General features: G+C 24.6%; 2 protein-coding genes across 5 annotated transcripts; both read right to left on the reverse strand.

The window, feature by feature from the left end:
* Nucleotides 1-1096: 1096 nt before the first annotated feature.
* On the reverse strand, nt 1097-16131 carry Bma-men-1.2 (the record flags this gene model as incomplete). Of its 4 annotated transcripts, XM_043079502.1 has the most annotated exons (28): nt 1097-1270; nt 1593-1712; nt 1935-2105; nt 2400-2576; nt 2812-2997; nt 3324-3421; nt 3871-3980; nt 4251-4354; nt 4526-4687; nt 4920-5001; nt 5265-5389; nt 6219-6377; nt 6734-6893; nt 7238-7323; nt 9129-9251; nt 9616-9735; nt 9979-10149; nt 10298-10474; nt 10839-11024; nt 11221-11318; nt 11653-11762; nt 13343-13509; nt 13999-14080; nt 14400-14524; nt 14697-14855; nt 15575-15755; nt 15930-16006; nt 16129-16131. In XM_043079502.1, 28 exons carry the CDS (start codon nt 16129-16131, stop codon nt 1097-1099), a joined length of 3693 nt encoding a protein of 1230 aa, XP_042935436.1. The 4 variants fall into 4 exon arrangements, with proteins under 4 accessions (XP_042935436.1, XP_042935437.1, XP_042935438.1 ...); XM_043079503.1 differs by lacking the exons at nt 9129-9251; nt 9616-9735; nt 9979-10149; ... (9 more) ...; nt 15930-16006; nt 16129-16131 and having other exon boundaries at nt 7238-7296; XM_043079504.1 differs by lacking the exons at nt 7238-7323; nt 9129-9251; nt 9616-9735; ... (10 more) ...; nt 15930-16006; nt 16129-16131 and having other exon boundaries at nt 6734-6835.
* A 1173-nt stretch (nt 16132-17304) lies between these two features.
* Bma-men-1 (NAD-dependent malic enzyme, mitochondrial precursor, putative) lies at nt 17305-23447 on the reverse strand (the record flags this gene model as incomplete). The annotated part of the gene is made up of 14 exons (XM_001902085.2): nt 17305-17478; nt 17766-17885; nt 18153-18323; nt 18734-18910; nt 19130-19315; nt 19479-19576; nt 19775-19884; nt 20361-20464; nt 20565-20726; nt 21315-21396; nt 21890-22014; nt 22373-22531; nt 22804-22966; nt 23374-23447. The coding sequence occupies 14 exons, from the start codon at nt 23445-23447 to the stop codon at nt 17305-17307; spliced, it is 1905 nt and encodes a 634-aa protein (XP_001902120.2).
* Between the last annotated feature and the right edge of the window lie 2696 nt (nt 23448-26143).

Raw genomic sequence — 26143 nt, forward strand, 5'->3', positions numbered from 1 at the left:
CTTTCACACACTTTCCATATTAAGTTTAATTTTATATTGTTTAATGGAATAATAAAGGAAGTGAATAATTTCTTCTTCATCTTTTGACATTCTTCCATTATTGGAAATTAAATGCTGCATTTTAAATATATTACATTTTATGTATTACTGCTATATTTTCCAGTGAGATTTGACCAGGAAGAATTATTGTTTATTCACAAAATTATATAAACATGTAATAATTGTAGCATATGAGCAAATGTTGTATTATTTATTCTAACTTATTCGGGATTTAATATTAATTTAAGTAATTTAATTACAGATCTAATATTTCTCAAATTTTATAGATTTTAAAATGAAAAATTTCAGTTGTTGTATTGGTAAATTGAAATGAAGTATTAAATAAATTTATCCAATATAAATTTATAAATTATAATTTATTAAAGAATTGTACAAATATACTATTATCAATTAGTGATTTGAATGATATTATTTCAAGTGACACATATTATGTCAATTTATTCGTCATCTTTGACTCCTTAATTACTTACTTAAATTTACTTACAGAGTATTATGATTTTACAAATTGGTGTAAATTTACAATAACAAATTTTTCTTCTCACAAAAATATAAGCTAATAAATTTAACTTAACATATCATATTCTATTCTGATTCTGAAAAATATTACTATGTATTTCGAGAAGAAAAGAAAGAAAATGAAATTAAAAATTCATGAAATTTTGACCATAATTTTTCATTTGAATTTTTCGTCCTTTTTAAAAAAAAAAAATCAATAAATAAAAAGGAATGAAAACTTGAAAATTATGAATTGGATTTGTTTCATTTTGAAGAAAAAGCATAATTTATCTAAAATTATCTTTTTCTCTTCTGAAACCATTCTAAAATTTATGTTTTTGTGCAAGAAAAGGGTTTTTTTTTTTTATTTCTTTTTTTGATAATATAAAAATGGACTAATCTAAAAAAAAAAAATTAAACAAAATAATAATTTCAGAAAAATGTATCTTTTATTCAATCAGTAAAATTAATAAACTAAATGATAATTGATTACATTATCAGTCAAGCAACAGATCATATGTAGAATATACCGTTGCTACCGTTACTCTTCAACTGATTCACGTCTTGCAACCGGAACCGGAAATCCATGTTTCATATCCTCTTGAGGCCATTCATATGTTACATCAATGAGCTCATCATATTCTACCGAATAAATCTGCGAACGGATATATTTTTCTAAATCTTCCGGTTCCGGATATAATGCAGCTGTTCCATTCTATAAAATATTGAAATTATTCTCACAGAAGCAATGCAATTGATTGCTATAAAATAATTACTTAATTAGATGCAAAGTGATAAGCATCTTAATAATAATTAATTTCAATTATTTCCTCAAATGCTTGATAAGAATCTTAGTTGATAATTTTATGATCAATTGTTTTAATGAAATTCACATTGTATCATACCATCCAATGATAAAATATTTACCTTTTCCACTAAGTCAAAAAAGCTTTCAAATTCAATAAAATTCATTTAATAATTCTATTGAAATATTCACTAACATAATTATATAAATTTAAAATTTAATGTAAAAATACCGCATAGCAATGCTTTGCAATAGCCAATGCTATTTTGATCGAACATTCACGAATATATTTCAAATTTGGATAAATTCGACCAAATTTAATATCTTTTGCTGTTACCATATCTGCTATTTGCTTAAAATCTCTCATTATCAGTTTGAGGAACAAAACAAAAAATAAAAAAATAAAAATAAAAATTCCACAATATATCTTATCCATCTCTACCTTATTAATTAATTTTAATCTTTAACAATAATAATTTACGGTTACAAATAAATACAAATACCGAGTAGCAATCAAGAATAATTCATCATTTACCCGCAATTTACCCAAGCCGAGCAGTAATCAAGAATTTACCCGAGCAGCAATCAAGAATAATTCATCATCGATATGGCGTACTTGAAATAATATAACACCCAAAGCTACACCAGGAAATACGTATGAGTTATTGCCCTGACCTGGTTTGTATAATTTACCGTTTAATCGGAGATCCGGAAATGGGCTACCACTAGCAAATAGTACCTTACCCTGAAATTTAAATTCAAAAAATAAATAAAAAAAAAAAGAATATCCTTTAAAAATAATGTAAACATTTGCATTATCTAAAAATGAAAGCAAAATCAAATGGATGACAAAACTAATTATTATTGTCACTGCTAATAATCAATATTAACTACTACTTGTATTATTATTATTAATGTTATTGTTATCATTCATAAACTATTGTTATTTGCTAATAAAATGAAAGTTATTAATTTCTTTTACTTTAAAAATAAGTAAAAAAGAATTGCAAATTTCTCAAATTTTCTTAATAAAACAAACATTTGTATGTGTAAATGCTTCTTCAGCAGTACATTCCGATTTATTTGTGGGATTGGACAAAGCAAAAATAATTGGATGTTCGTTAATCTTTGACATTTCTTTAATTATTTCTTCCGAAAATGAGCCTGATACGGTTGAAACACCAATTATACCTGTTGGTTGTACTTTTTTGATTACCTGTAAAAATATCATGCAGTAAATACATAACTTATGCTTTTATCTCTTCCACTATTTTCTGATTTTTAATTTCGATAACATTTTAAAATTATTCAAAAAAACACTCTTTCCATTTTCCTTCTTCTAAATCTTTTAACAATAAACAATTGCGTTCTTTTTTCCTAAATTCATTTGTAATAAATAATATTAGATTTGAAGAAAAAAAGAAAATTTACTAAGAAATAAAATAACTTACATCGATTAAATCTTTAATACTTTCCATATCCTTCGCATATAATTGATGTTCATCTTTTAAATTTGGACTACTTCTTGTTATTAAACCTTTACTATTCATTAAATAAATCCTTTCATGTGCTTCAATTTCACCTAATCCTTCGTGCTGCATTTGTAATACACATAAGTCAGCAATACCTGTCGCTGCCTGAAAAGAAGAAAAAATTTTTTTCCAATTTTTAATCTCTTCATTTATTTTTTTATTGCTATATGCAAAAAATTTTATTTATTCATCCAATATTATTTCACAGTTTTCGTTTTCAATTTTCCGATATCTTTTAGATGAATTTTTAAAATCATTATTAATTGTTATCTTTTAAAAATGAAATAAAAACAAAGAAAATAATTGATAAAATATTATAAAAATAGATTAGCAGTTTAAAAATGATTAAAATGGAAAGTTATTCCTATAAATTAAACAAACAAAAAGCGAATTTATGCTTCTTTTTTCTGTTTCAAATTAAAGTTACAAACCGCTCCAGCGCCCAAAAACACAAACGTTTGTTCCGACATCTTTTTGTGTAGAATTTTGTTACATGATAATAAGCCAGCAACAACAACAGATGCTGTTCCTATAATCAAATATATCATTTAAATTTCAAAATTTCATAGTCCAAAAGAAATGTGATGGATTAAACCGATGAGAACTAATAATTTAATTATTGAAAATCCTAATTAAATCGTTGTGAACTATTAAATTAATTATTAAAAAGTCAAATTAAATTTAATTGTTACAAAAAAAAAAATCCAAAACTGTTATTTCAATTATTGAAAAATCGAAATTAGAAGAGAAATAAAGGAATGTTTTATAATATTTTATGCAACAGTACACTAACTGTTTCATTTTACAGCAAATAGTGCTCATCGATCCATTCGATCGGTTAATTTCAAAAATATATTTAATTGTTAATTGTATATTTAATATACCATCATTTCATTACTATTAATGAAATTAATTAATTAATTTTATGTATTTAATTACTAGCAAACAAAATATGACAATATTATAGCAAATGTTTACCTTGTATATCATCATTAAATGTACAATATTTATCACGAAATTTCTCCAATAAACGGTATGCATTTGCATTAGCAAAATCTTCAAATTGTATCAAAACTTTCTGTCCAAATCTAAAATTATTATTATTATTACTGTTATTACTATTATTATTGTTACTGATTATTACTAGTTATAAATAATTATTAATTATTATCATTAATTTACTATAATTTGTGAAATATCAGTTTTATTATCAGTTTAACATGAAAACCTAAGGTAAATAAATAAATTTAATATTGATAATATGCCTATAACATTAAATTTAAATCCTTTGAACCATTTAAATTCCAAACTAATAGTCTGTGTAGTTTAAAACTTTGTTAAATGTTTAATTTAATTACCGTTTAGCGCATGCTTTCATAAAATTTTCGATGAATGAATCGTATTCCTTCCCACGGACACGTTTTCGACGTAAACCAATATAGAATGGATCTTGTAAAAGTTCCTTTAAAAAAAATTATAAGCAAAAACTTTCTAATTTATTTACAATTTCCAATTTTATCATTCATTTATTTGCTAACTAAAATTAATGGTATCAAAAATTAAATGTTAAAATTGAAATTTAATTTTTTCTTTTTAATACAAAAAATGAAATTTAATACCAAATTATACATACTTCCTTATTTGTGCCAACATCAAGCAATACCGGAAGACACCAGCGCGGTTGCACACCGCCAAGTGCCACGTACAGGGCAAGTTTACCTACCGGAATACCCATGCCGTATGTGCCCAGGTCCCCCAACCCAAGGATTCTCTCCCCATCTGTCACAACTATTGCCTGAAAGTTATGCAGTGTTATAGCTATTTAAAGAAAAAATTGTATCAATCATTTCTCATTCATTCATTACTTATCAAATTTAAAATCTTTTTTTCACTTTTTTTTTAAAAAATTAAATTTTATAGAAAACATTCACAAATTATTAAAAAAAAGAAAATAAATAAATAATTCATTAATGTAAAAATTTGAAATTTTAATATGATGAAGAAAAAAAAAAGAAAAAAACCCTTACCCGAACATCTTTTTCTGGCCAATTACTAAGAATGTGGTGGATTTTACTGATACTGTTATCATTAATAGTAACATAAATACCTCTGTAAAAAATGAAAACGAAATTAATAATCAATTTTTAATCGATGTTTCTTTTTATTTTTGCTAATTTATATATTATAATTAATATATAAATATGAAAAAGTTAATTTAGCATAATTTTTACAATTTTTTCAAATTATTACTTTGTTTTTTTCCATAAAAAATTTTCATTTCTTCTTTTACTTTTTTTTTTCTTTTATTCATTTTTTTTTTTTTTGAAATAATAACAACGAAAGAAAAAAGCAAAACAAAAAATTGAAAATACTTTGGATGACGATAAATATAACCGAAATTTTGACATGCAAGGCCAACAGTTGGTGTATAAACAATTGGCATTAACTCTTTGACATGTTCACAAACAACACGATAGAATAGCTTTTCGTTACGATCCTAAAAATATATTGCAATTATTTCTTTTTAAAATAAACTTATTTGTTTTTTGATTTCACTTTTTTCAATCCATTATTATTATTTATTTATTTTTAATATAGATTATTTCAAAATAAACTAATATCAATTTTAAAAAAATTGTTTCATTATCATTAATTTAGATGAATTATTTTGAAATCAAAGAAATAAACTAATATTAATTAGAATTTAATTTTTTACAATGAATTATTAAAAACATAATTTTAGTCCTTTCCATTTTCATTATCATTATCAGTTGAATGAAATTTTTTGCAACTTTTTTTTGTTTTTCCTTGAAAAAGAAGGAATTAATAGGATTAAAATTTAATTATTAAAATTCAAATTTAATGCTTCTCATTTTGATATTAATTACAACTATAAGTTATTTGTTTAATTTTTGGAACTGCTTTTAACATATCAAGAAAAGATTAAGTTAACATCACCATAAAAAATTATTAAAATTTAACTTCAGTATACTTTTCACTTTCATTACTGTCATTAAAATTAGATAAGCCTTTTTTTTAAATTTTGTTAATATAAAAGAATAGGAGAAAGAACAAAAGAGAGAGAGAGAATGAAAGAGAAAGAGATAGATTATATTGCTATGATAAGTGTACAAGATAAAATTTTATCAGATTTATGATGCTAAGAAGCATTTTATAAAATATTTTGATATTGAATTTATAACTATAACAAAATATAACGAAAGAAATTTTCTTTCTTTGAGACTTTTTTTTTAAATTATATTTACTCTTCCAAAAAATATACTTTTATTTGAATATTCAAAAGTAAATGAATGATTAAGTAATACTTGTAAACCATCTAATTGTACATAACGAGCTAAATCATTTGGCTGTTCTCGAAGTTTCGAGATAATTCGATATGCTTGCTGCTCTTCAGTCATAAACGCTGGCGGTAATAAACCATGGATGCCGAGATATTGCCGCTCATATAAATTAAATGCCATACCCTAAAATTTTTTAGTATAAATTTGAATTATTCCATGTTTTCATAGGTTTCTTTTAGTACAAAAAGAAAGAAATAGAATAAAAAAAAACGAAAAAAAGTAAAGAGAAATAAAGTGTGCATAAATTAGAAATAATAAATTTAGTATTTAGCAAATTCTACTTTATGCCTTTTCGTTATTTATAAGAATAATATAAGTAATCCGTTTAAACCGATCAATAATACTGGAGTAAGTTTTTTCCCTTTGTTTTTTAAATTGTTAATTGATGGGATGAGATAAATGTAAGTAATTAATTAATTAAAGAAAATTAATTTTTCTTTTTTAAATTTTAGCATTTCAAGAAATTTCACTTTTCTTACCTTACTGTAACGTGATGATTTAATTAAATCGATACCACGCATCGGCGGTATTACTCTTTCTGGTCGATATAATTTATATAATTCCAAATCCTTATCAGTCATTGATGTGACATCTACCTTATCAGGTATTACTGATGTTGTTGAAAATATTCGAGCAATGCTGCAAAGCGGAATTTTCTTAATATAAAGAAGGAAAGGTTAAAAAAAATAATAGATAGAAGAAATGGTTAAAAAAAGAAAAGAAAAATTAGGTAATAATACTCAAATGAATTTTGAAATTGAAAGCTGATTTTTTTAAAAAAAAATTTTATGGAAATTATGAAAATGAAACCTATTATTGCTTACTCAATCAATATTAAAATATTTTTTATTTCAGCTTCCTTTTTGTTTTCTTCTCTTCCCATATTTAATTTTAATTAATTTTATTTTCTTATTTAAATTAAATCCTAAGAATTTAATTTTTCTTTCTTTTTTATTTCTGATATATTTTTAGTTAACACAAACTGTAATGTATTGCGTCGTACAATGCTAAATATATTGTTTGAATACCAAAGTAAATGCATTATCGTTGATGGCGTATTATTAGTATCCTGCAAATCATAAATTTATTTTTTTTTTTTTTAATTTGAAAAATTATTTTTAATATAATTATGTGTAAAGTAATAATAAAATATGATAATTTCGTTGAATACAAAAATTTATGAGAAAAACTATTTAAAGTAATCTTGAAAACTCATATAAAAAATGTTGTATGATCAATAAATGAAGAAAATATGAAATGAATAAATTCATATGATTCGTTTCCCATTTATTTATTTTTTTAACACATATAAAATGAAACACTATGCTTTCCTCTTTTTTTTTCATTTATTCGTCATCCACTCAATTTTTATGATAAATTAAAAGAAATGCTGCTGTAATGGAGTTCTAATTAAGGATTATATAATTAATAATAAAGAATAATTCTGCAATTATTTGTTTTTGCTTTAAAAAAATTAAAAAAATTTCACTTATCATATTTTTTCTTCATATTTAAATATTCTTTACAAAATGAGCTTAAATATTATTAATGCATTGATAATAATGATAATGATAACAGATATCACTTAATCTACACTGATAATGATTACGATTGATATTGGAAATAGTAGTATTGGTATTGGTATTGAAAATAGCAAAATAATATTATTGAGCTATTGACGGAGATAGTGATAAAAAGCGTTGTTAGGAGATGTTTCTACATTGATAACGATGATAACGATTACAACTGATGTTGAAAAGAACGAAATATTATTAGTGCACTGTTGACGATAATAATGATAACAAATGATGTTAAATGATTAAATGATGCTCGTACATTGATAACGATGATGACAGCGATTACGATTGATAATGATAATGATGACAGTGATAAAAGCATGAAATAGATTGAAATGAAGAAAAATGAGAAGAAAAAAGAGCAATGAATATTAATAGTATAACAAATATCATTACAAATAACATTTCTCACTTTTTTCTTTAAAAAAATGAAACGAAGGACAAATAACTAAATAACTTCCTTCTATCTTTGTTCTTTCTTTTCACACTAATAATAAGTTTAATGTAGAAAAAAAGCAAAAAGAACAAATCGCTTATTGCTGAATTACTAAATTAAATATTATTTTCAAAATTTGCTGAATTGCCAAATATTATCAATCACATTTCCATCTGCTAATCATTAATTAATTAATTTGTATTTCTGTCTATGACATAAGTTTAGATACAAACAATTCAAATATAAGCATTTGAATGTGTATATGTATACTAATTTATATACAATTACTGAACATTTACATTGTTCTTATCAAATGAATCAAATGAATAAAACGATATTAATGATAGAAAATTTATTTTCTCCTTCTTTTGCTTTTCTATTTAATCTTCTACATCTCAATGTTCTTTTTTCTTATGTATCTCATAAAAAAATTAAAAATGAAAGAATAAAACTGAGAGAAATAAATATCAATTAATTAATAAATTATAAATTAAGTTTCTTAACATAATTCAATAAATGAGTCGTTTTTGCTGATAGTACAATTTGCTGTTAATTATTCTAATTTGAAATGATCTAAATTAATATTTCTAAATCAAATAAATATCATGCTAAATCCTAATTAAATTAATCATATTTTCATAATAAATAATAGCTCGATAAAGCAAATTTGATAAAGGACAAGGAAACAAGAATAGGTAGAAAGCAATAAATTAAATTTATATAATTTCATCAAAAGTTTTTGAAAACTGAAATTAAAATGAAAAATGAATAATTCGGATATATCACACTTTGTTCATCTTTTTTTTTTAAATAAAACTAATCATCATATTTTTCTTCACATGGGATAGGGTAGCCTTGGACCATATCATCTTCTGGCCAATCGTATGTGTAATCAATCATTTCATTGTATGCTGTTTGGTACATTTGACTACGCACAAAATTTTCCATATTTGTTGGTTTGGGATAAAGCGCTGCCAACTTTTTCTGTATGTTTTAAATCACAATGATTTGATTAAACCATATGTTATGCTACTTCAAATAAAGTTAAAACCATCATTGTTATGCTTAAATTAACAAAAGGGTTTAATTACAATCATTTAACAATGCTATTATCATAAATTAAGCCATCGAAAAGTTAAAATTGTTTTAAATAATTTATGAATTTCGAATTGGAAAATATTAAATAGATTACTAAATTAAAAAAGTTATTTTTGATGTTTTATGTAATTGGCTGATTACTTTCATCAAAAAGACTAAAAAAAAGAAGAAATCAAAATAACTTTATTCTTAAATCTAATCATTTCTATTTTTTCAGTTGATAATACTTGAAAAGTATTTATTAGCTTACTTCATAGCTATACTTTCCAATAGCCAAAATTATTTTTATTGAAACTTCTCGAATATGATTAAAACTTGGATATAAACGTTTATGTTTAAAATCATCGTCATTGACACATTTGGCTACTTCCTACAATTATGATATTACGATAATAAAATATCAAAATACTATCTCAGACTAGAATATGAAATTACTCAAATGAATAATAAAATTTTAATTGTTTAATAGTTATAATTATTATACCCGATAAGATTAGTCAACATTTTATGTTAAATAGAAAGTTTAAAATTTTATCACAATAAATGTTTCTATCATATTTGATAAAAAAATAAAAAAAAGATGAGAATAGATAATAAAAGCAAGTAAACAAACCTGTGCAGCTATTAGAAATATTTCATTGTCAATGTGTCGAATTCGAAATAAAATAGCTGCCATACCCACACCGGGAAATATATATGAATTATTACCTTGCCCAGGCTTATATAATTTTCCCTTGTAGCTCACATTTTCGAATGGACTTCCACTTGCAAATAATACTTTACCCTAACAAAAAGAAGAAAAAAACAAAAAAGAATAAAGAAAAGATATCAATTATTATACTATATTTTTTATTAATTAAAAAAAGGTGCAAATTCAATTTAAAAAACAAAATTCTTTTAAATATTATTTAAAATAAAGAAAAAAGGCATACATTTGTCCAATGAATTGCTTGTTCTGCAGTACATTCAGCATTTTTTGTTGGATTTGATAAGGCAAAAATGATCGGTTTTAAATTTAATTCTGCCATTTGACGAATGATTGCTTCATTGAAAGCACCTTGCACTGTTGATGTGCCAATTAGTACAGTTGGTTGGATAATTTTAATTAACTAAATAATTTCTTTGAGAAAAAAGAAAAATAATAGTTCGTATTTGCGATTAAGAAAAAAATTTTTGAAAATATTATAATGAATTATAGTTTTAATTAATTTTTTCTACTTTTTTTATTCTTTTGAAAAATAATTTTTCAATTGTTTGCATAAATGCACTGAAATGTTTTAATTTTAATTTTACTTTTTTAGATATTCATAAAGAAAAAAGAATTTTTTTGCTAACACTTTTTTGTAAAAAATATCAAAAATCCTAAGTAAATTTTTTAAAAAACATTTCAATATTGCAATAAATAATTGAAATAATTTTTTCAGCATCCCAAAAAATTTTCATAACATTTGTTTTTGCAAAATTATTAATAACCTGAAGTAAATTTTCTGTTTCCGGCATAGCTTTAGCATACGGTTTATGTTCCTCTTCCATGTGCAAACGATTTTGCGTAATTAAACCTTTACTGTCCATTAAGTAAATACGTGAATATGCGTCATTCCGTGTAATACCTTCTCTTTCCATTTGTGCAGCACACATTTCTGCAATTCCCATTGCAGCCTAAAATAATAATAATAACAGTTTTCGAATAAAGAATAAGAATGATAGGTAGTAATTTTGTGAAAATTTCGTGGAAAGTTTAGTTTACAACAAAATTTCATTAATTAGACTTTACAATATAATAAAAAGTTTAGCTGAAAAATTTCAATTTTTTGATATATTATTTAAGAGAAGAAAAAAAAAAAAAAAAACTCACAGATCCGGCACCAAAAAAGACTATTTTTTCAGCAGATAACCGTCTTCCGGTATGTTTATGACATGCTAAAAGTCCAGCTAATGCTACAGAAGCTGTACCTAAAGAAAACAAAACAAAAAATCCGATACGATTTTAAATTTTTGTTTCAAATCACAACAACTGAAAAAAAAAAAAATGTTAGATGATATATTGTTTATAAATATATGAAATAGATGGACTACGTGTTGTACGTCACAAATATAAATCATTTATGAAATAAGTGAAATAAATCCCAAATAAATAAATAAATGAATAAATAAATATATTTATTATAAAAATGGTATAAAAACTGATCTTCCATATCAATAATAAATGTGCAAAAGAAAAATGCTCGACATTATTTTATAATAATGATAATTATTATTATCATTATTATTATCACTATTAAGAAACCTTGTATATCATCGTTAAAAACACAAAATTGATTTCGATATCGTTCCAAAAGATAATAAGCATTTCGTCTTGCAAAATCCTCAAATTGAATTAGTAAATTTTGTCCAAATCTAAAAAAAGATTTTATTGTCAAGTAAGATGAAATTAAAAAAATAAAATGAAAAAAAAAAATAAGAAATGAAAATGGAAAAGGCAAAAGAAGGAGAAAAGAAAAAAAAATTTTACATTTTAATTCTATTAGCAATCTAATACTGATATAACATTAATCAAGACATGACATATTTACTTAGATTGTAAATCTAATATATATCAAAATAACAAATTATATAAGAATAAATAAACAAATAATTTAAATTGGTGATATTAAATTTGATAAATTAAAAGGAAAGTTTATAATATTTATTTGGCTGTCAATAAAAAATATTTGTATCATTAAATGTATTTATTTCAGTATTGCAAAAAAAAAAAAAAAATCTTTTGTATCATTTACAGTTTTCTTCTTTTTTCTTCTGATCTATTTAGCAAAAATTAAAATTGTTAAGCAAATTTATTTTTCTCTTAAATCAATGCATTATTGTAAATCACAAATATTCAAATTGATCAGTATTAGAGCTTAATTAAAAAACTAAAAATGATAATTATTTCCTTTATCAAAATCATAATATCTGGTATTTGATAACCAATTAAGAATAAATTATAACAAGAAATTCGATATCTTTCCCTTTCTGTGCTTTTCTCCCTCTCTCTCCCTCTCTTACTCTCTCTTCCTCTTCTTACTTTTGTTAAAATATTTTGCATAAATGATAATTTTTCATAACTTTTCATTTATGACATATTTACTTATAAAGTATAAAGTAAGTAATCAATGAAAGTTATGCATTTTCATCTGAAATATATAATTGGAAACTTAAGGCTTTTCCAGGCAGTACACTTTCCCTTCATTTGAAATAAATTTAAAAATTTAAAATTAAAAAGATGAAAGACTTTTTTGTGCATGCTTTCATAAAGTTATCAATAAAATGATGATATTTCTCGCCACGTATTCGTTTTCGACGTAATCCGATATAAAATGGATCTTTTAGTAAAGTCTGCAAAAAATAAATAAATAATAAAAAACAAAAGAACAACAAAAATAAGCAAATAAATATATTTCTTAAGAAAAATTAATCACTTTTATTAAATTATTAAAAAAAAATTTTTTTTTTTAAAAAAAAAATTTAACATGACTTTTTAAAAATAATAATAATTAAAACATATTAATAATTAATTAATAATAATATCTGTAAATATTTTATTTTAAAAACAAAGAATATTTTATTGCAGTGATGGAAAAAAGAATGAGAAAATATTGAAATTGCAGCAAAAAATAATGTAAAATTAAAAAAATTTTTTCTGTTAAATAATTTTAGTTAAAAAATATATCAATGATAAAAAGTTTAATTTAAACAGTAAACAAATTATGTGACAGAACATTGTGACTGTGTGTGAATTAGTAAGAAATTTTTATTTCCAACAACATAAATAAGAATTATGTGCAATTTATTTTCTGTAAGGTTAAAAAGAATTTTTCATTTAAAAATTTAATTTTATTTTAAATTAAAATGTTGAAATATTCTAAAGTTTTCAAAGAAGTAATGTTAAATTTAATTTTAGGAAACCAAAAAAAAAATAAAGAAAATAAATTAAAAACTTTGCTTCATTATCTGTTCCAACATCCAATACAACAGGTAAACACCATTTTGGTTGCACACCAGCAAGGGCAACATAAAGCGATAATTTACCCACAGGTATACCCATACCATAGCAACCCAGGTCACCTAAGCCAAGAATTCGTTCACCATCTGTCACAACAATTACCTAAAATATATAAATATAATTAAATAGCCCATGAAATAAAAGAAAAATATGAATGCAAATATCATAAAGGTATAAACAAAATATTTAATTAATTAACGAATTTAATTAATTGCTTATAGAGAATTAAATAGGTAAAAAAAGTGAAAATTTTCAATCCTTTTTTTGAATAAAACTTTGAGGTCTTAGTGATAAATCAAAAAAATTAGCACAACTATTGTCGATTGTTATACTTATGAAAATATCATTCAGTGGAAAATTAAAGATAAATTTCAGTTTTAAATTTCAAATATTAATAGAAAAGAATGTAAGTAATTTTAATGAAATTAATTACCATTATTATTGCATAGAGCGATTTAAAATAATGTTATAATTGATGTTAATATATGATATGTGTTGTAAAATTACTTCAAATATAAATTTGCCCTAGGAGAAATTTTATATTTGAAATATAATTCGATATTTTCATAAATGAAATAAAGTACCACTAACACGAATATCTATTTCAGGCCAATTTGAAAGAATATGATAAATTTTGCTAATGCTATTATCATTTATTGTTATGTATAAACCTCTGCAAAATATATATATATATCATTTCAATGTTTTATAAAAAATAAATTTTGATTTTTGTTCAAACTGCTTCTGAATGAAGTAATTAACACTGAAAAAATTTTTATTATATTTATCATTTTGTATTCTTTAAAACATTCATCAAATTCTTTTTTAATTAATAAAATATAAATGCTGAAGGACAAATAAAGAAATCAAATAATATTATCCGATTTGTCTTTTAGCTTACATCAAAAGACATAAGAAAGAAATGCTAACATATTAAATGCTATTTTTATAATTAATAATTTTGAAAAAATTTTTGATTAAAATTTTATTACTTTGGTTTTCGATAAATAAAACCAAATTTTTGGCATGCTAGACCAACAGTTGGCGTATAAACAATGGGAAGAAGTTCTTTTACGTGATCGCATAGTACTCGATAATATAATTTCTCATCACGATCCTTCAGAAAATTTAATTTGCATTAATATCACGCATAAAGATGCTAGCGGTAATGTTAGTGATCTAATCATAAACGAGCATTATTTAACAGAATTTAATTTTTTAATTTAAAAAAATTAATTAACTCAACGACCATAAAAATATACCACTACTTTTGTATCTTTTTTTCCAACCTGTAAACTATCTAACTGAATGTATCGAGCTAAGTCATCAGGTTGTTGTCGAAGGTTGGTGATAACTCGGTATGCTTGTTGACTCTCAGTCATAAACGCGGGCGGTAATAAACCATGGATTCCGAAATATTGCCGCTCGTATAATGTAAATGCCATTCCCTTTAGCAATTACTAACTTTCAGCTTTTGTTTTTGCTTTTTTGTTTTTTTAAGAAAAGAAAACTAAATTGCATTTTACAACCAATACTATGTAATATAAAGTGACCGTTTCAGAAAAATTAAAAGATGGAAAAAAAGGAAAATGCATTATTGATAAGAATCAAATATAATTGCATGAATGAGTGGACAGGTTGGAAAGTTGAAAATACTAATTAAATTAATATAAATGAATAATAATATAATTTAAGGAGAATTAATAGTGTAAATAATTTTGGAGTAATAAATTATGGTATAATTTCCAGGACACGAATGTAAATTAGGGGAAATATAATCAATTTTTAGGTGAATAAAAGAAGTATGTGTAATCTGTGTGAAATAATTAAAATGATTAAAATAATATCATTTTATTATTATTACTGTTATTATTGATATTTTTTTCAACAATTATTGATAATTGTACTAATCAAAATACAATAAAACTTTTTGTATATATTTAAATATATTTATTTCATTAGTAAGAAAATAATTTTCATACAGAAATATAATTTGCATTTTAATATGAAACCAATAAAATAATAAACTATGCGAATTTTTTTTAATTGCTTTTTCTTCATTTTAAAAAAATTTTTAATGTGAATTCTTTTTTATTTATATTTTTTCTTCTACTATTAAATATTAATTAAGTTTGAAATGAAAAAAAAGGGAGAAACTATAATATACCTTACATGTACGATTATCTTTCAAAAGTTCAATTCCACGTTTTTTAGGTGTTTCACGTTCTTGACGATATAGCATGTATAAGTTAATATCATCCGCTGTATGACACCATTCCGGAATTGGTTCATCCGTAAACGGATGTATACCGTTCCGTTTATTTTTTGCTGTCCGCTTTGAGATATAACTTTAATTCTGATCTCGTTAATAGTGCTTTTCTGCTTTTCTTTTTTTACAATCAAAAAAAAGTATTAAACATAAGAAAATTATGCTCTAATTCAAATCATTGTGAACAAGAAAAAAAGAAAAACCAAATATATTTTAAATTAATTTTGAAAAATTTTAAGTAAAAATTTATTACCTAAGGTATGGCACTATACTTCGTTTTAGAGTAATCTTTGAAAATACCATTTTTGATAGCGACAAATGTGATTGTACCTACATTAATAATTCATTAACGAGATATAGCATAATAAAGAAGAATTATAAAATTTCAAAACTCCTTTTTGTATATTGCTGAATTCTTTCAAATTAACAACGATAATAGATAAACAACCAACCATCGCTGATATAAAAATTTGAGAGTAATATTCAAAAAAAAAAAAATTTTTCCTTCAAAATTACATTAACAAATTTGCAACAGATGACGGTTATAATTTAATTTGCATTTCAATAAATTTATTAAAAAATTTGTTCAACTAAATTTATTTAATTTAGTACGTTATTCTGAATATTTAAAACATACCAATTCAAATTTTTTTGTGATCTTTATTACTGCTAAAATTAAGTATACAATGAATACTTAATACCTCTATATCTATCAATAAATTCAAATCAAAAAATTATTATCAATACTAGCATCATACACGTATTATCCTAACAGACTGATAAATTAATAAATTAACAAAAGTTTAAACGAAATTCAAAAGAAAAAAGATTTAATTCACACATTTAAATTATTTTTAATTGTAGTGTTAATCACTTTCCACTTGAACCAGATATTTCTGGCATTACAGAATTTTTCTTACACTATTATATACTTGAAAATTATGAGAATTAATTGGAATTAGCTTTATGTTATTTAATCACATAAGATTTTAAACTTGACCAAAACTTACTAGAATGTTTTTTTTTTTTTTAATATCATAAAAAAGCATAGCATGAAGCTAAAATTAATATAGAAGAAAAAGAAACAAAGCAAAAGAAGAATTGATGTATAAACAAACTTTATTTTAAACGATTACCAACAATTCAGGTTTCAACAGAGATCATTAGTGATATACTAACCTAGAAAATAATCATTCATTGGTTCGTAAAAAGAGACAGACAGATAATTAACTAAGAAAAAACAAAGCAACAAAAATTTTAAAAATGAATTATAATTTTGAATATGTTAAGATCTCCAAAATGAAATGAAACAAGAAAGCAGTAAGAATTATTTAATTAATAATACATTTATAGATTAAACAATTTGTATACTAATTCGGAGTGAAAAGTACTACATGCATAATGACCTTAAGTAAATAATTACAGCATTTTCAATCACATCATTTTTTTACATACAATCATTAGCATTGAATGAATAATTCTAAATATAATAATATTTAATTTCTCAACAAACTACTAACTGACCACTATTTCAAGTCATTTAATAACAATCAATGAAAAAGAATGAAAAAATGTTGTTTACTAGCAATATTTAACTGATTAATCTAATGAATGACTTATTTTTTCATCTACTCTTCACCACTTTCACGGCGTACAACTGGCACCGGAAAGCCATGCTTCATGTCTTGAGATGGCCATTCATAAGTGACATTAATCAATTCATCATATGACGTTTGATAGATTTGGGAACGTACGAAATACTCTGTATTGTTTGGTTTTGGATAAAGACCAGCCATGCCTTTCTGAAATTATTATTTAAATTTCATAAATAATGAAATTTTACTAATGCCTTTTAGCGTTTACAGAAACTTTGCTAACCATAATAATTACAATTAATAGTTCGATAAATGTTTTTAAAAAAATGAAAACTAAAAAAAAGATAAAAATGTGAGCATGAAATAGCAGCCATATGATAACATTAAATATAAATTCATGAAATTGTTGCCTCTTACTAGTTACACCTTAACGATATTAACAATTGATTAGAACATAAAATGCTGATAATATCTGTAAAAAGCTTTAAATGAACCTTATATGCATGTTCACCAACTGCAATAGCTATTCTTACAGACATTTCACGGATACGATCTAATCGAGGATATAAACGGCCTACTCTGAAGTCCTTCTCTGTTACAGTATTTGCGACTTCCTGTAATAACTACTAATATATGCCAAATAAAATATTAAAGTTTAAATGAATAACATTTGTAAGTTTTTGAAATCCAATATTAAAAAAATTACTATTTCTAAAATTCAAATTTGTTAAAAAAAAATAAAAAAAAATAACAATTTCAGAACTGAGCACTGAAAAGATAAAAGGACTGAAAAAAAGCAATTAATTTTTTACATCACTGATTTCTCCACAGAAAAAATAAATAAATAAATAAAGGACAAAGAAAGGAAAACAAGAACAAACATGAGCAGCAATGAGAAATGTTTCATCATCGATATGGCGAATGTTGAACAGAATAGCACCAAGGCCTACACCAGGAAAAATATATGCATTATTACCTTGACCTGGCTTAAAAATCTTCCCATTATATTCCACATTTGGGAATGGACTACCACTGGCAAATAAGACTTTTCCCTGAAATAAATGAAAATAAACAAACTTAAAAAGATTTTAATTTTCTTTATCACATCATTTTTAAATATATTTGATGAAATGTTTAATAATTTAATGACTTATATTTTCATTTACTATCTTTTCAAAAAAAAGAAAAGGAAAAAACACCACAACAGATTGTAATGATGAAAAAGTTTCTCTTTATTATTCTGTTAATGGAATCGACTAAATAGACGTATCTAAAAAGTAGATTAATCTATTTCTTATATTTAGCAGGATGTAAATATCAAATAAACTGATAAATAAACATATACATATCTAAGACATAAATAAATATATAAATAAATAAGAATAAATGATAAATAAACATAAATAAATAAATAAAAGATAAATGAACAAACAAATAAATTATACATATATTACAAACATACGTTAGTCCAACGATATGCATCTTCTGCTGTACATTCGGCTTTATCTGTTGGATTTGAAAGGGCAAAAATGATTGGATGTTTATTAATTGATGCCATCTCGCGAACAATTTCTTCATTAAAAGCCCCACGTGCCGTTGAAGCACCAATCAAACCCCAAGGCTTTACTTTTTTCACAACCTAACAAAAACAAAACACAAATTCTTGATTTTTCTTGTCTGATAAAAGGAAAAAAAAATTTTTTCCTGTGTAATTAATATGATCTAAAGTTGAAGAAAAAATCGAAAAAAATGCTCGCTGTTCATTATATGTTGATTATATCATTATTATCAATAAAGCAAATATATTTATATCCAATCACATTAGGAAGTAATAAGGAAAAAGTGAATATATACTTACTTCTAATAAACTTTTTGTTTCAGGCAAATCTTTTGCATATGGTTTATGCAAGTCGCCTAAATTTTCTCTATGTTTTGTAATTAATCCATCGATATCCATTAAAAAGATACGGTCATATGCTTGCTCCTTTGTCAAACCCTCTGCTATCATTTCTGCTACACATAATTCAGCGATACCCATTGATGCCTAAAATAAATTGCATAAAATTCATCAATTTTATTTTCCATTAGTTTCATATACACCATTACTCACTATAAATTCATTCAAAAATTATGAATTATTTCAAAAAAAGGAAAATTTTATTCTGAAAGTTTTTTGTTCAACTGAATTTCAAATTAAATAAACTTACAGTTCCAGCACCTAAGAAAACAAATTTTCCTTCTGCAAGTGGTTTACCAGTATACTTCCAGCAAGCTAAAAGACCAGCTACTGCAACAGATGCAGTTCCTAAAAAAAAGAAAAAGTGTAAAAGACAAAAAAAGAAATGAATAAATAAATGAAAACAATTATTTATATGATATCAAATAAAAAAATTAGTAAAAAAAAGTGACATAAAAATAAAATATTACTGATAAGTAATGGAAGTAAAAATATGAAAGAGGAAAAAAATGTTAAAAGAAAAAAAAAATAAAAAAGCCAATATACCTTGTATGTCATCATTGAAGGTGCAATATTTGTTTCTGTACATATCCAATAAACGGTATGCATTTTGATTAGCGAAATCTTCGAATTGAATAAGAACCTGTTGCCCAAATCTTAATAAAAAGTAGAAAAAAATATATTTATTTTAAAAAATCTATTTTTTTTTTTTTAGAGAAATTAATCTTACACTTGTTTTCATCTTTCTTAAAGATTACTGTTTTCTATTTTTCGTCCAAACTTCCTCTTTTTTTTTAAAAAAAAAACTAGTTTGAAATTAAAATATATTTTGTTGCCATATTAATTTTTTACTGAATATTATACTTTGTTATTTTATTCATAATATTACATTTCGTCTTATAGAACTATTTTCTTCCATTTTACAAATGATCAAAGGCAAATATTTACAATTTGCTTTTTTCTTGCTATTTATGTTAGTCACTCAGTTACGATTGTGACTAAGAAAAAAAATTATGATTCAATTCCAAACAAAACACAAAAATAAAAATACCAGAAACATTGTAAGTCACATAAAAATTTGCAAAAATTTCTGCCATGTAAGAAAAAAAAGGCTACAAAAAGTTGAAAAAACCTTTTTCTACAAGCTAAGAAAAAATTTTCGATAAGTCGATCGTATTCACTTCCACGAACACGTTTACGGCGTAATCCGATATAAAATGGATCATTCAAAAGCTCCTGAAATAAAATATCAGTGATATTTTATATAAAAATAGAAAAAAAAAAAGTGTAGTAGTAGAAATCAGGAAAACGTAAAAAAAATTTTCATCTCAATTACATCATTGTTGGTTCCAACATCTAACAACACCGGGAGACACCACCTCGGTTGCACACCGCCAAGGGCGACATACAGTGCGAGCTTTCCAACTGGTATACCAATACCGTAACATCCCAGATCACCTAAACCAAGTATGCGCTCTCCATCTGTTACTACAATCGCCTGAAGATAAAAATGCAAAAAAAAAGAAAAAAATTCGATTAAACTCAAAATTTGAAAAAGACAAGCATCAATTCATTATTAAGAATAAAAATTTTTAAAAAAATGCAAAAATATGGGAATAGAAAAAGTATATTTAATCTTATTTCTAATTTAATTCTATGCATAAAATAATTTAGCGAGTATTTTTTTTAAGCATTAAAATTTAGTTAGCTAAAAGAGGATATAACGAAGGATCCATCAATTGTTCACATATTGTTATTGCTTGAATGCATGATAAATTTAAATAAAGAAAAAAATATTTAGCATTAACCTTGTTATATGATGAATATCAATTTCAATAATTTCTTTTTTCTTTTTTTTCAAATATCAAAATCTTATGAGAGTTATTCCTTTATTTTGATTCACATTTTATTGCTTTTCTTACAAAAAAAAAAAAAAAAAGTTTAGTTAAATCGAAATGTTTATCATCCAGAAATGATGACCGTTTTAAATAGTTTCGAAGTTAAGATTAAGAAATGCTAAATTAAATTTAGCGTTTCCTCTCTATTTAGAAAATAAAAACAAAAGAAAGGAAAAAAAAAAACTTACTCGGACATCTTTTTCCGGCCAATTAGATAAAATATGATGAATTTTGCTAATACTATTATCATTGATTGTTATATAAAGGCCTCTGAAATTATGCATTTTACTCTTTTATAACACTCTTGTTAATCAAACCTACAATGCAATTTTAAATTCAGAGAAAAAAAATCATTGGAAGAAAAAATCATGAAAAAAAAATTGACTCTAAATTAACTTATGTGCGTCATAGATAAAGTTTTTAAATAAAATTTATCTCTTTTAATAATGACGATTTTTCAAAAAAAAAAAAAAGAAAACCACTAAGTTTTCAAAAAACATTTTTTTTTTTTTTCAAAATTTCTGTTAAGGCTGCTCCATTCGACATTATTTTCATTAAACTTATTCTATTCAACTTGCAAATGGAAAAAAAAGGAAGAAAAATTTGCTTTAATTCTGATTTAGACTATATATAACTTATTCAAAGATAGGTAATCTTTAACAAAAAAGAAATTTTTTTTTTTACTATTCCAGAATTCCTATTATAATTTAAGATTTCCAAAACATTTACTGCACCATACAATAAGTCTTTAGAATTCTTTTACTTTGGTTTTCGATAAATATAGCCGAAATTTTGACAAGCTAAACCAACAGTTGGCGTATAAACAATTGGCATCAATTCTTTGACATGCTCGCATAAAAGTCGATAGAACAATTTTTCATTACGATCCTGAAATAATAATAAACAGGCATGAGTTATTTTTAATAATGAGCATCAGAATATGGAGTAAACACAAGATCGTTGTTCTGGTTTAGGCTAGCATTCAAATTTTTTATTCTTATTATACTGAGGTTAGGATTCACATAGGTAAAGATTCGAAACTCCGCTATGAGGTCTATCAAAAATTCAAATCCTAGAACTGTCAACAAATATATTATATTTCGTGACAGGAATATGTGAGTATAGAGAACTGTAAGTTTTATCACTGTCAGATAACGGAAACAACCGATAATTACAGGTAGATTAACCACATATGTAATTGAAAAAAAGAAAAAAAGACAAACTTTTAAATAAAAGTTATAGAAACCTGCAAACCATCTAACTGTATGTATCGAGCTAAATCATTGGGTTGTTGCCGAAGTTGACTAATTATACGATATGCTTGTTGCTCTTCGGTCATAAATGCCGGTGGAAGTAATCCATGTATTCCAAGATATTGTCGTTCAAATAAACTAAATGCCATCCCCTGAAAATGAAATTAAAAAAAAAAAAAAAATTATTCAGAAATTAAAAAGCATTAAAAAAATATATTTGGTAAAAACTTTGACAAATTATCATATCAATGAAGAACTGAAGCGAATTTTAAACTATTACATTCGGCAAAATAAGTCTTATGACATAAAAGAAATAATTACTTATGTGGACTGACAAAAATAAACCATAAATAAATATAGTGAAATATAGTGAAATCAAATAAATATAATAAATAGAGTGAAATTATTAAGTATTAAAATAAACCTTATTAATCCGACTATCGTTTAGTAAATCTGTGCCTCGTTTTTTGGGTGTTACACGCTCCGGTCTATATAATTTATACAATGCCATTTCTTGCTCCGACATTTCCTGTGGTACAGCTGAATCAGAAAAACTAACTGTCGTAGTGCATATTGTACGTATTGTGCTGCAAAAAAAAAGTGTTTAATAGAATAAAAATGAAAAGTAGCAATAAGACTGCATTTCATTAATTAAAATCAAACATATGCATTTGATAAATAATTAATTAATTGCACTAACTATAAATTGCAATTACAGAAGTTAAAAAAAAACATGCATTAATCATTGTTTAAAAATTGAAAATGTCAATTTTATTAGTGTAACATTGTTTTCTTTTCTTTGAAGACGAGAATAAATCATTAACATTTAACAAATTTGAAATTTAAAAGAAAAACGAAAAAGAAAATAAAACAAAATCACATAAAATTACCTTTGAAAACTAAAAATTATCGCAATAATTTTTAAACTTTTATGCACAAAAAGAGAGAAAATAAGAATAAAAGTGGAAAGCATTCAAAGAGACAATGACCTTACCTACATGTTAGCATTTTCATATTTATCAGTGCATTATTGCATAGCACACGGAGTTGCGCTGATTGCAACGCCATTATTTCCGATCTGAAATGCAACGAATAACGCATCTGTGTTTACTGGTGCGACGACTGAGATATCCCGGAAGCCGCGAAATAGAATCGCGGGGAAAAGAGTACACATCTCCCGGAAGCCGCGAATATAGAGTCGCGGGGAAAAGAGTACACATCTGTGTTTACTGGTGCGACGACTGAGATATCCCGGAAGCCGCGAAATAGAATCGCGGGGAAAAGAGTACACATCTGTGTTTACTGGTGCGACGACTGAGATATCCCGGAAGCCGCGAAATAGAGTCGCGGGGAAAAGAGTACACATCTGTGTTTACTGGTGCGACGACTGAGATATCCCGGAAGCCGCGAAATAGAGTCGCGGGGAAAAGAGTACACATCTGTGTTTACTGGTGCGACGACTGAGATATCCCGGAAGCCGCGAAATAGAATCGCGGGGAAAAGATCGACGACCGGTCTACTGTGTATTGCGTGTATGTCTGTGTGTTTATGTGTGGATGCATGTGTGTAGGGGTGGGATAAATTTTAAAAAGTGTTAAAATTTAGCCGAAGAGAGAGAAAGGGAAAAGTTGGGATTTATTAAATTATTATATGGAACTAGAAGAGAGTATGTGTAAGTGAGAGACTGGAATGACTGAAATAAATTAACGAAATATAAGGAAAATTTGTAAGAAAAGAGTATGTAAGAATAAAATGTTTAGAAATTTTTATAAAAGGTTTGGACTGAGGACTGAGATCCATAGAATGTGAGAAGAAAATAATCGTTCCGCTATTTGTTTTGTCAGTTAGAATAGAATGTCGATGGTTTTCTATACATATACGTACACGTACACGTACGTATGTGTATATACACGCACACATAGAGAGACGTATACGTACGTACTTCAGACATTGTTAACTTGAACTACCACAAAATGGGAATAAAATTTTGTGGTATTTATTATGAATGAGAACTTGTGGTAGTGTTACTCAATTAAATATTTGTAACTATTGAAATAATTTATGAATTTGATTAGGAGAATTTTATTAATAATTCCTGTTAATTAGAGATAAATATGTATGTATATGTGAAATACTTTGAAGTAGAATTAAAGTAAAAAAATAAATAAATGAAATGCAAAATAAAATTATTAATTGAAAGTAAGTACCATTTTAAAATATTCCTCTACTTTTCCTCTTGCTCCCTTCTTCCCTCTCTCTCTCTTTCCCTCTCTCTCCCACTTCTTTCTCTGAATATATATTAATCAATACTACATAATGAGGTACATTTATCTTTGTTATCAATAAAATATCACATGAACGATGAATGTATTAATGATTAACTATCAATTAGTAATATCATAAGAACAGATCAATACTACCGGAATTAGTACGATAAACAATCCGATGAGACTTTAAAATTATTAAGTTTTTATGATGGAAATTTTTTCATTCAGATGTAGGAATAAAAACAATAAGTAAGTAATAATGAAAAATAATAAGGAGAAATAATAATAATAATAGTAAACGAAAGCTTTTCTTTTATAATTATTATTTTATCGTATTTATTACTAATATTACATTTCATTATTGCATCTATTTTTTCCTCTAATAATTTCTTATCATTTTTCATTACTTATTATTATTATTATTGATTATTAAATTATTATTGTTAATAACAATTACGCAAGTAAAAGTAATATCATTTTTAAAATGAATCATATTTATACGTACCACTTATTCACCTCAGTAATATTTCACAAATTTTAGTATTTTTTGGAATATAATTAAAAACGAGAAAACAAAAATCAAAAAGTGTAATGTGCATCTATTATATGAAACGAAAGAGATGGGAAAAAAAGAGAGAGCGAAATACAGAATATTTAGCTTTTTTAGAGATTGAAAAATGAATTTCAAAGGGAATGAAGAAGTTGAGAAAATACCAAAAAGTTGAAATTATCAAAATCAAAATGACAAATTGTTTCATTCAATTTTTCGTTTTTTCTTTTTTATTCACTAAAAATATTGCATATTATGCATTGAAAGAAAAGAAAATCTGAAAGATAAATCAAAATTTATGCTATCCTAAATGATATAATTTCATTTAAAATTAACAAAATTATTTCAACAAATTATTGTCAACAGCTATATGCTATTAGCTGTTTCTTTTTTTTCAGTTATTAATAATATGTTTGAATATCAATGTGTGAATAGAAGAAAGCATTTAAATTCATTCAATACAAGGAAAGTTTATTTATGACTAAGGCTTTTTTTTGAAATGGAATATTGCAATATTTACGTTTAATATAATTTAATTAACTGTGAATTCAATTTTTCAGATTTTAATTCATCAGAACCTTAACATTCAGTTCAGTCTAGCAATAACTTTAGGCTTAATTTATGCATGTTTGACGTTTTTTCAAATAATTCTTCGGTGCACATATTCTACCATCCCAGTTATGTATTACTCATATCGCCAAAAAGTTGATATATTCTGGGATTTGCAAAATGAAATTACTATAGTACATTTTTCATGTAAGGAAGATTAATTTCAGACAAAATGAAATATGTTTTTGATTTTTCTTTAAAATTTTCCTCTGTTAGCTAGCATTCAATGCTGTGTTTTTGAACACAATGTCACAGTAATGAAACCACTTTTATTTTCCATTCAAGAATTAGGATTTACTAGTATCTTCAGTTTAAATATTAAAATATGTCGATAATAA

Source organism: Brugia malayi (genome assembly GCF_000002995.4).
Source record: "Brugia malayi strain FR3 genome assembly, contig: Bm_v4_Chr2_contig_001, whole genome shotgun sequence".
NCBI classification, from domain to species: domain Eukaryota; kingdom Metazoa; phylum Nematoda; class Chromadorea; order Rhabditida; family Onchocercidae; genus Brugia; species Brugia malayi.